Source organism: Macrobrachium nipponense, chromosome 1 (genome assembly GCF_015104395.2).
Source record: "Macrobrachium nipponense isolate FS-2020 chromosome 1, ASM1510439v2, whole genome shotgun sequence".
NCBI lineage: Eukaryota > Metazoa > Arthropoda > Malacostraca > Decapoda > Palaemonidae > Macrobrachium > Macrobrachium nipponense.
The window spans coordinates 28,346,565-28,359,064 of NC_087200.1; the positions used below are offsets into that span (position 1 = coordinate 28,346,565).

The 12,500-nt window shown below is 34.9% G+C and overlaps 1 protein-coding gene across 1 annotated transcript in view; it reads right to left on the reverse strand.

Moving 5' to 3' along the window:
* The window catches only part of LOC135219181 (MAM and LDL-receptor class A domain-containing protein 1-like), a 36,093-nt gene that overhangs the window by 4,899 nt on the left and 18,694 nt on the right, over nucleotides 1-12,500 (reverse strand). The window contains exons 10-15 of the mRNA XM_064255723.1: nucleotides 12,302-12,482; nucleotides 11,583-11,666; nucleotides 3,741-3,855; nucleotides 2,844-3,017; nucleotides 2,149-2,293; nucleotides 705-837 (exon numbers count right to left, since the gene is read on the reverse strand). Coding sequence (XP_064111793.1) covers nucleotides 705-837; nucleotides 2,149-2,293; nucleotides 2,844-3,017; nucleotides 3,741-3,855; nucleotides 11,583-11,666; nucleotides 12,302-12,482 — 832 coding nt within the window. The remainder of the gene's footprint in view (nucleotides 1-704; nucleotides 838-2,148; nucleotides 2,294-2,843; nucleotides 3,018-3,740; nucleotides 3,856-11,582; nucleotides 11,667-12,301; nucleotides 12,483-12,500) is intronic.

The window sequence follows — 12,500 nt, forward strand, 5'->3', positions numbered from 1 at the left end:
TATATATGTAAAGGAAGTTTCTTTTTTTTTTTTTACATAATCCATTCACCGTTTCCTATCACTGATGGATCATTATTAAATAAGTCAGAGCATAACTTGTGTGCGTAAGAGAGAGAGAGAGAGAGAGAGAGAGAGAGAGAGAGAGAGAGAGAGAGAGAGCACTTACAATTTTGTGGGAAAAAGGGTTTATTTCCAAGTACATGATTACAACGTATATTCATAAGTATATTACTGAGAAATAGACACAACCATTCTCGTCATGTAAAATATATATATATATATATATATATATATATATATATATATATATATATATATATATATATATATATATATATATATAATAAAAGGAGCCCATAAAAAAAAGAGAGAAAAATACTATATTTCAGAGACTGCTGTCTCCTTCTTCAGGTAGATGAATGAGAAAAGTAACTTTTCTCATTCATCTACCTGAAGAGGGAGACAGCAGTCTCTGAAATATAGTATGTTTCTAGATTTTGGTGTTTTTATGGGCTCCTTTTATTAGATGGAATTCTGTTGTAACAGAACATGTTTACCAGTCATATATATATAGGTCCAAGGGACAGTGCCCATAAGATACCTTTTGTACAGATGAGAGAGAGAGAGAGAGAGAGAGAGAGAGAGAGAGAGAGAGAGAGAGAGAGAGAGAGAGAGAGAGAGGGAAAGCTTAGATTGGGACTAACCTCGAAGTCTGATGCTTGGTCCTCGAGAGCGATCTGACCATAGTGCCACTTCACCTGCTGGTCGTTGGCAGGTCTTTCTGGGATGATGCCCTGATTCGCCCGCCATAAAATTTCGGCTCTCTCATTCACGTACCTGAAACAGTGAGAGATAATTATCGTAAATGTATATTGATTCTAATTTGTGAATTGGTAATATTAGAAAAAAAAAGAGAATATAAAAAATTTTAAATAGTGACGATTCATTTTTCTAATTATGATAACAGTAGATTTCTTTTAATCTGAGTTGGTATTATTGAAAAAAATTACAAGGATTTATAAAAAAAAAAAAAAAATTATAAAAGAGCAACGTAAAACTAACTAAAAATGTTATTTCTTTTAATCTGTGAATTGGCATTTTTAGAAAAAAAAAAGACAAGAATTTATCAGAAATTTTATAAGTCATGTAAAACTACAAAAATTAATTTGATAAGTTAGAACTTTATAATAAGCTAGTGACGGGTAATTATCATGAATATATGCCTCTTATAATCTGTAAGTTGGTACTGCATAATTTAAAAAAAAAAAGGCTAAGAATGTATAAAACAGTTTACATTCAGTGAACAACACAGAGAAATAACGGATAAATAATCTGGTGTACGAATTTTATAATCAGAGTGTTAATACATCGCACACAGCCAATAAGTATCAGATATTGTATAGGTTTTCTAATCAAGCGCTGGGACCTATGAGGTCATTCAGCGCTGAAGGGGAAATTAATAGTCGAAAGATTATAAAAGTTTAACAAGAGGAAAACCTCGCAGTTGCACTACGAAATAACTGTTAGGAGAGGGTGGAAGGTAACATGAAAGAAAGAGAATATGAACAGAGGTACAGTAAAAGGAATGAAAGGGAGAGTCCCTACAGGACATAGACTCGCCAGGGCAGTCCATAATAATGGGTTTCAATTCTCTTGCTTAAGAGCACCACACTCACGTACACTATTCTGTTTATCTAAATTGGGCTTTTACTGAAAACATATATATCCAAAAATTAGTTATAACAAAAATAAAATTGTTGTTTATTCAGTGATGATTACAGCTTTGTTTATCTTTGCTTTTGTTTGCTGATGTATCAATGTTTTTGTTTACATAAGGGCACGTTATTCATTGGAATTTTGCCCGTCAGTTCTTCCTATAAAAGCGCTTGTCTATTATGAATAACAATAAGTAGCATTTTGTGTATCAAATAATTTTCTATGAGCCAGACAGTATTGAAACATGACGCAAAAATCAAAATGATCTTTGAAATATACAAATCGAACACCAATAATGAATTGCGTGAAATTCATTATTCAAGAGAACACTTGTAGCAATCGGACCAGAGGACAACTTGGGAGAACTCGGTTCCCTCTAGAGAAGGGAGGCTTCCAAATCAACACCACTTCTGTCCAGGGAGATTCTGTTACCTGTAGACGGACAGAACAGCTCCGCTGTCGCTGTAGAACGAAGCATAATAGAAGGTGAAACAGTAGGTCGTGTTCTTCTGCAGTTTCGGACTTCTCAAGTGGCTCTTCAGGTCAGTATTGACCGAATCGATGAACATGAATCCACCTGATAATTGTAGAGGGAGGATATTAAACAGAGGGATGTCTAAATATATATATATATATATATATATATATATATATAAATATATATATATATATATATGCAGTAGGTATAATGTAATAACCTCTTGACTTCTCAAGAAGTTAAGATAAGAGGGCATTGCATTGTGGTTATTTCAATTACATAAGTATGTGGTAAAATATGTCCTGTACGTTTTATATGCAATATATATATATATATATATATATATATATATAGATATATATATATATATATATATATATAAAAAAAAAAAGAGAGATAAGAGAGAGAGACGAGAGAGAGAGAGAGAGAGAGAGAGAGAGAGAGAGAGAGAGAGAGTACTAGAAATACTTAAAAATACAACTAAAAAACCACTTAGCACTAGAAATACTAAAAGTAACTTTAAGAAAATCACCAAAGGAACTAAAAATATTACAATTAAAAAATGCTAAAGACGAAAAATCGCTATATCAACAAGACCACCTAAAAAAAATGAAGGGAAAATAAAACAAAGCAAAATGAGAAACAATACCAAAATCTGCCTCGAACGTGTGATCCCTGAGGACGTTGAGTGTATCTCCGTAGGCGAACCTCCAGTTGAGCGAAGGAACGTCAGTTTCTTGGTCCGGATTCCTGATCGTGTATTGGCAGTATCCGTCATCGAAGGTGCAGTCTGCCGCCTCGACACGCGCTTGTGGAGGTTCCACTGGGGGCAGAGATGGCAGATGTCACTATTGTAGGAGAGGTGGAACAACATCCTCCCCATGTGAACTCTCGAGAGAGACTGAGAGTTTCCAGCCCTGTGTGTAACTGGCTTATCAATAGCCAATCAGGAGCGTCGTAAGGGAAAGGGCCTAGACATCAAATGCACAGTTGATGTGAATCTACTATAGCCAACCAAATGTCAGTGGTTGATGACATCGGCAGACTTATGTCGTCTTTTAGATTATGTGTCTGTCTTGTTTTGCTGTTAGGCTCGTTTTTGCAGCTAATTTAAGTGTATTGCTTAAATCCTTACCCGCACTCGAACACTATGAAGGTCTCAGGAACGAGAGGTGCAACTTTTAATACAATTTAACGTATATATATATATATATATATATATATATATATATATATATATATATATATACTATATATATATACACACACACACATCACACACACATATATATAATATATATATATATTATATATATATATATATATATATATTTATACACACACACACACACACACACATATTATATATATAATATATATATATATATATATATATATATATATATATATAAGCCAGTCACCAAAACAAGTTTCAATGAACTTGGTGGGGGAAGTGGGGAGCAAACAAAATAAATTGGAAATTTCACAGATTATAAGATTATAAGCAAAAGGAAAGCAGTATAAAATCCCAGTCAATAAACAGTACCTTTGCAGTCGGCCGTATACACTGCAACGTCATCAACCCCGATCATTCCAATAACATTGGGACCCTTCGTGCCCTCGATTGTCACTGTCATACCACTGCCTGCAGGGACGGGTACCTGGTGGGAAGACAAGACCAAAACAGGGTGGAAGACCGTGAGCTGCTTTCAGGGGAGTCTAACATACGCTGGATCTACTGAGCAAAACATAGATGACACAGCCAGGAATAATTCAGTGATGCCGTTTTTTCTTCACAACATTGGCTTTTAGCAGTGTTGTCATAGGCAGTTCATCTGATTTTTTTTACGTTATTTATGATTTAATGGTTAGAATGAGTATTTTCCGATGTAGAATTATTTTCCGTGATGTTAGAGAACTACACGTCACTAGCTTAATATATAGTATTTTTGACAAAGAAAAATAAAGGCTTTCCATAAAATTCATTTGTATAAATAAGCAGGAAATGTTTTATATCTTTATTTTCATAAAAAAAACATAAAAAAGCAAAGTGATGAATTTTTTTCTCAGTGCTGTGGCCTGTGGTCGGAAAAGCCACGGAAGGTTGCCAGATGTCACCAGAAAGCCACACTAATAGACGAAATTCCTCAAAACGGCAACCCTGAGCCAGGTTATCTTGTGTACTGCTGCCGAGCTACTGACTGCTTGTTGTTTTTCACATAAGGCCACCACACACTGAACGATTGTCTGAACGACTGTTTGTATCGTTCGCAAAAATACTGTGTATGGGCTTGTCTGAATGCACAAGTGGGCAGAGCTTCGTGTCTGAACGATATCAGCGGAAATCTGTCACGACCAGGTTGCTGGCTTGCGACTTAAGTCTGCCATACACAGATCGTTCAATGTATGGGTTCGTCTGCCGATATAACGCTATCGCGCGCGTCTCTTTTAGAGATGATGCCATATCATCTCCAGACAAAATCTTTCTTCAGACTGAAATCGGTACGGAGATCGTTCATACTGTCTGAATAGTGTTTGTGTATGGGTCGATGACGACAAACGTTCAGAAAGTCGTTCAGACAATCGTTCAGTGTATGGGGGCCTTTAAGGTAAGATGAAGGACACTCTCCTGAATTGAGATGAACTATTAGTAGTACTAAAAAGGCTTGCATGCTTTACGAAACTGGCCAAGTGTTATCCAGTTACCCAGACTAGATGATAATGTTTCACGCATGCTGTTACTTAAACTAGCTAATATTAAATTCATGCATATCTTGAAAGTTATGTGATAAAACTTCCTAATCTAAAAAAAAAAAAAAAAAAAACAAGCCTTACACGGAATTTTATTTACACATAATTTACAAATACGTACATTTTTACAGATTGCGACATTCAGTCACAAAATCAGTGAGTAGAAATCATGCAGTCAATGAGAAGACATCATGCAATGAGTGACTTAAGGTCGTGTAACCAGTGGGTGCATCATGCAACTTGTGACGTTAGGTCATGCTAAGTTTATATCATGCAATAAGTGACTTGTGGGCATGCAACCATTGAGCAGGCATCATGCAATCAGTGACTTGAGGTCATGCAATTTGTGACTTGCTGCCTTATGATAATGATAATTTCAATTTGAATTAAAGTCATGAAACCCCTGAGTGGATATCATGCAATCAGTGCCAGAGGACCATGCAATCAGTGGCCTTACAACATGCACTTTGTGATATGTGATAATGCAATATTCCATTTAATATCATGTTATTGGTGACTTATGGACATGCAATATCTAATTTAATATCATGCAATTAGTAACTTAGGCGCATGCAATATCTGATTTAATATCATGCAATTAGTGACTTGTAGGCATGCAATATCTGATTTAATATCAGGCAATAAGTGACTTGTAGGCATGCAATATCTGATTTAATATCAGGCAATAAGTGACTTGTGGACATGCAATGCCTGATTTAATATCATGCAATAAGTGACTTGTAGGCATGCAATATCTGATTTAATATTCAACAATTAAGTGACTTGTACATGCAATATTCTGATTTAATATCATGCAATTATTTTCTGTGACTGTAAGCATGCAATATTGATTTAATATCATGCATTTAGTGACCTTGTAGGGCAAATGATGGCAATATCTGATTTAAATATCATGCAATAGTGGCTTGTTGGGACATGCAATATCTGATTTAATATCATGCAATTAGTGACTTGTAGGCATGCAATATCTGATTTAATATCATGCAATAAGTGACTTGTAGGCATGCAATATCTGATTTAATATCATGCAATAAGTGACTTGTGGACATGCAATATCTGATTTAATATCATGCAATAAGTGACTTGTAGGCATGCAATATCTGATTTAATATCAGGCAATAAGTGACTTGTGGACATGCAATATCTGATTTAATATCATGCAATTAGTGACTTGTAGGCATGCAATATCTGATTTAATATCATGCATTATTGAGCTTGATGGCAATTGCATATCTGATTTAATATCATGCATAAGTTTGAACTTGTGGACATGCCAATTATCTGATTTATATCATCAATAAGTGAACTTGTGAAGACAATGCACTATCTGATTTAATATTCAGGCAATAATTACTTGGTAGCCATGCAATAAATCTGGATTTAATATCATGCAATAAGTACTTGTGAACATCAATATTGGAAATTAAATTCATGCAATAATGACTCTTGTAGACATGCAATATCTGATTTAATATCAGGCAATAAGTGACTTGTAGGCATGCAATATCGTCGAATATCATGCAAATTAATGACTTGTAGGATGCAAGGCAATATCTGATTTTTAAAATTCATCAGGCAATAAGTGGACGTGTTAGGCCAGCAATAATCGTTTTACTAATCATGCAATTAGTGAATTGTTAGGCATGCAATAATCTGATTTAAATTCAATGCAATAAGTGGACTTGCAGGGACAATGCAATATCTGATTTGATATCATGTAATAAGTGACTTGTGGGCATGCAATATCTGATTTGATATCATGCAATAAGTGACTTGTGGACATGCAATATCTGATTTGATATCATGTAATAAGTGACTTGTGGGCATGCAATATCTGATTTGATATCATGCAATAAGTGACTTGTGGGCATCCAATATCTGATTTAATATCATGCAATTAGTGACTTGTGGTCATGCAATATCTGATTTAATATCATGCAAAAAGTGACTTGTGGGCATTCAATATCTGATTTCATATCAAGCAACAAGTGACTTGTGGACATGCAATATCTGATTTAATATCATACAAAATGGACTTGGGCGGGCATCCCAATATTCTTTAATTTAAATCATTGCAATTAGTGAACTTGTGGTTCATTGCAATATCTGATTTTAATATCATGCAATAAGGTGATTGTGGGGCATTCAATACTGAATTTTCATACAAGCAACAAGTGACTTGGGACATGCAATATCTGATTTAAATATCATACAATAAGTGACTTGTGCGGCATCCCAATATAAAATGATTTCATATCATGCAATAGTGACTTGTGTCATGCAATATCATGATTTAATATCATGCAAATAAGTGACTTGTGGGCATGGGCAATATCTTATTTATATCACGCAATAAGTGACTTGTGGGCATGCAATATCTAATTTGCTATCAAATTGCAAAACATTTGACTAAGTGACTTGTGGGCATGCAATATCTGAATTTGATATCATACAATAAGGGAATAGGACTTGTGGGCATGCAGTATCTTATTTGATCAATATTACTGATTATCATGCAAGTGACTTGTGCAATGCATCATCTTAATTTGATTCACGCATAAGTGATTGTGGCATGCAATAATCTATGAATATCATGCAATTAGTGACTAGTGGAATGGAATATCTGATTTGATCTCATGCAATAAGTGACTTGTGGGCATGCAATATCTGATTTAATATCATGCAATAAGTGACTTGTGGGCATGCAATATCTAATTTAATATCATGGAATTAAAGTGACTTGTTTGGCATGGCAATATCTGATTTAATATCATTGCAAAATTAGTGGGCTTGATGAATCTCATGCAATACGTGACTTGTGCATGCATATCTGATTTATTATCATGCAATTAGTGATTGTGGGCATGTCATGCAATACTGATTTTGATATCATGCAATAAGTGACTTGTGCATCAATATATGAATTTAAATCTGGCATCTCGGTTTGACTTGTGGGCGCAATATCTGATTTAAATATCATGCAATTAAGTGGATTGTGCATGCAATATTGATGATCTCATGCAATAAGTGGACTTGTGGGCATAATATCGATTTTAATATTTCAGCAATTAGTGATTGTGGGTCATGCCAATACCTGAATTTGATATCATGCAATTTAATAACTTGTGGGGCATCAATATCTTGATTTAATATCATTGAAATTAGTGACTTGTGGGCATCAATACTGATTTGATCATCAATAAGTGACTTGTGGCATGAAATACTGATTTGGGATTCATGCAATTAGTGACTTGGGGTATGCAATACTGATTTGATCATGCAAAAGTGGACTTGTTGGCATGCAATATCTGATTTAATATCATGCAATTAGTGACTTGTGGGCATGCAATATCTGATTTGATATCATGCAATAGTGACTTGTGGGCATGCAATATCTGATTTGATCTCATGCAATAAGTGACTTGTGGGCATGCAATATCTGATTTAATATCATGCAATTAGTGACTTGTGGTCATGCAATACCTGATTTGATATCATGCAATAAGTGACTTGTGGGCATCCAATATCTGATTTAATATCATGCAATTAGTGACTTGTGGGCATGCAATATCTGATTTGATCTCATGCAATAAGTGACTTGTGGGCATGCAATATCTGATTTGATCTCATGCAATAAGTGACTTGTGGGCATGCAATATCTGATTTAATATCATGCAATTAGTGACTTGTGGTCATGCCAATTACATGAAGTGATATCTGCAATAGTGACTTGTGCATCCAATATCTGATTTAATATCATGCAATTAGTGACTTGTGGGCATGCAATATCTGATTTGATCTCATGCAATAAGTGACTTGTGGGCATGCAATATCTGATTTGATCTCATGCAATTAGTGACTTGTGGGCATGCAATATCTGATTTGATCTCATGCAATAAGTGACTTGTGGGCATGCAATATCTAATTTGATATCATGCAATTAGTGACTCGTGGAATGCAATATCTAATGTAATATCATGCAATAAGTAACTTGTGAGCATTCAATAAGATCATGCAATTAGTGACTTTTGGGAATGCAATATCTGCTTTAATACTATGAAATTAGTGACTTATAGGCATGCAATATTAGTGACTTGTGGGCATGCAATCAGTTACTTATGGGCATGCAATCAGTGACCTGAGGTCATACATTATGAGACTTTCTGTCATGCAATTAGTAAGTGGACATCATGCAATCAGTGATTTGAGGTCATGCAAAAGTTAATAGATATCATGCAATATGTGACTTGTGAGTATGCAATCAGTGAACAGATATCAAGCAATAAGTGACTTCCGGTTATGCAATCAGTGATTTACAGCCATGCAGTTTGTGGCTTACGGTTATTCAATTAGTAAATGAACATCATACATTAAGCAATTTGGGTTCATGCAACTAGTGGGTGGGTATCATGCAATCAGTGACTTCTGGCCAAGCAGTTTGATACTTGCAGGCATGAAATTATTTAGTGGATATCATGCGACCCATGATTTGTTTTCATGCAATTGAGTGGTTATCATGCATTCATTGAGTGGTTATCATGCAACTGAGTGGTTATAATGCAGTCTGTTAGTATATTTCATGTAAAAAGTAACTGTGGGTCAGAAATTGCTGAGTGGATGTCATATTCTTGTGATTATTGACTTTATATCATGCAACAGATGAATTAGGATCATACAATCAACATTTTGAAATCATATTCTTTTCCTTGTGATCAAAGAATCAACGACTTATACAACCATACAATAATGACTCGAGCCTCTGAATATATTGGCTTTAGACTTTGGAATTCTATATATAAAAACAAAGTCACTCCTTGATGTATGTAACTGCAATAACGACGATGCCCTTCACCTGCTCAAATTCTTCACACTTTTTAGATACCTGATTAGGTTGGTTTTTCATTTGGATCCTAAGGCTTTGTAGCGACAAGTATATTAAAAAAGCATAAGAAATACAATAGTTACATAAGGCATTGAGATTATTACAATTACGTATGGCTGAATATGTTACTAGAAATTATATAAAGATTAATTTCTGATTATGTAATTGTTGATTAGTGATGATGTTGTCTGCTACTTCAAACCATCCATACAGTGATGTGTTATTTTGCCATCAGTTATTTGCAATGCTGCAACTGACGTCTCAGAATCATACTGTCAATGACAAGTGATATTGCAATCAGTGACTTATTATTATGCAACTACTGACATGTAACCAAGTAGTTAGTAACTAAGTAACTTGAGGTTGTGCAACTGTTAAATTATTATCATACAACCAGTAGCTTGGGGTAATGAAATTGTTGATTTGTGATCATGCAAATATCATCTAGTAATCCTACAAATAGATATTTGTCCATGTATTTCATGACTTATGAGCATGCAATCTGTTCTTTGTGAATATACAACTTTTGACATGTGATCATACAACCAGTGATTTGTGATCATACAACCAGTGATTTGTGATCATACAACCAGTGATTTGTGATCATACAACTAGTGATCGGTGATCATGCAATTATAAACTCATGAACACTCATAATTCTAACTTGTGAAAATGCAACTGTTAACTTGCAGTCATGCAGTCAAGTAAAACACTAGACAATCGTTCACTTGTGATAGTGTTACTGGGTGGTAACTTGTGGTCATGCATTTGTTGGTGTCTAAGCATGTAATCATTAATTAATGATCAAGCAATAAGATCATGCAATCAGTTACGCGTGATTATTGAATTTTACTAGTAATGATACAAAAACTAAGTTGTGATCAAGCAACTTATGGCTTGTGTTCTTGCAACTTATCATTAGGCAACTGAGGACTTATGTTGATCCAATTAGTAACTCATTTCCATGATTTTGTTAACATGTGATGGTACAACTTTTGACGGGTAATCTTACTGTAAATTAATTGTAATTATGCAATTGCTGACTTGTGATCAAGCAATCAATAACCTGGTATCGTGCAATTCTCGACCTGGGATCATGCAGCTCTTGACTTGTGCTCATCCAATCATTGATTTGTGACCATGCAATTGTTGATTTGTAATCATGGAATATGTAACGTGATCGTGCAGCTGTTGACTGTGATATTACAATTAGTATTTTGTGACCATGCAATTAAAAAGATATGATAAAGCAGTTGTTGGCATTTGATCCTGCAATCAGTGACCAATGATCATACAACTTGTAGTAACTTTTGACCAAGCAAAATAAGGTCGACAATATGAGCCTCAGTCATAAGATCTGTCAGTTATCTAAATTTAATCAAGTCAAACTTTATCGTAATCTATAGCTCTTGTAATTTAATATTTCGCTTTATGAAAGTATCTGAAACATTCGATAATCTTAAGGTTTAAATCTGAAATGAAAGGATTTTGCTTGATTTTATGAAACACGTCGTTGTTAGGTATTTTACACAAGACGTTTCGTGTATAACGGGTACAATTCTAAGTATTATATAACATCAAATGTTGCATTACGAATGTTATGACCTCTGAACGTTTGGGGTCACGTATTAGAAGGGATTTCATATTATACGATTAACATGAAATCTTTGAACTCGAAAATATTTGTGTTTTGTATCTCAGTCTCTGACGATTGGAACATTAAAGCATGCTCACCTGGGAGTAAGTCCAGCCAGCTTGCTGTTCATTCTGCAATCGCCAAATAATACTTTTCTTGCCTGCCCCTGTATTCAATACAACCTAAAAAGGAAGAAAAAATAATACGTGTACCATAAAAACAATGTTTTGAAAAGGTTACTGCCATAATCTTTTCCATCTTCTTTGAAGCAGCTCAAAAGGAAAACGACAAATTTGTTATGCCTAACTCGAGTAGGAATGATTCTCTCTCTCTCTCTCTCTCTCTCTCTCTCTCTCTCTCTCTCTCTCTCTCTCTCTCTCTCTCTCTCTCTCTCTCTCTCTTAGGCGTTACTGTGATTAAGTGAATGTTTATGAATAGGCTACATGTCTGTACTAATTAATGAATGAAGATATTAAAGGGAAAAACCTAGTATTACAAACTAAGGTAAGCGTCGCTGAGAACAAAGACTTAGTACTTACATCTTTATGACCTTCTAAGGGGGAAAGGGTGAATATACAAAATACATATATATATATATATATATATATATATATATATATATATATATATATATATATATATATATATATAAAGTGTGTACGTATATATTAATCTTCACTTCAGTCCCACCTCTAGCAGGAAAAGACAGAATAAAATCCATACAGGCTCATTCTATACACCCTCCGTTCATTCCAAATTTACGTCCTAACACATCTTTATTTTTCGCTGCACTAACTCGCCATTCCCTGCTACTCACAGACAGCGCCCCAAACTTGGTCTGGGTAGCGAGCGTGGTGAACATGAACACCCAGAACGAGAGGCACTGCGGCGAGTCTATCGTGAAGGTCTTCGACTTCAGGACGGCCTTGTCACGAGCCTGATTGATGTAACACCCGAGGTCGAACTTGACGTACATGTCGACGATGTCCAGGTCGTTCCTGGTAAGGCGAGACACG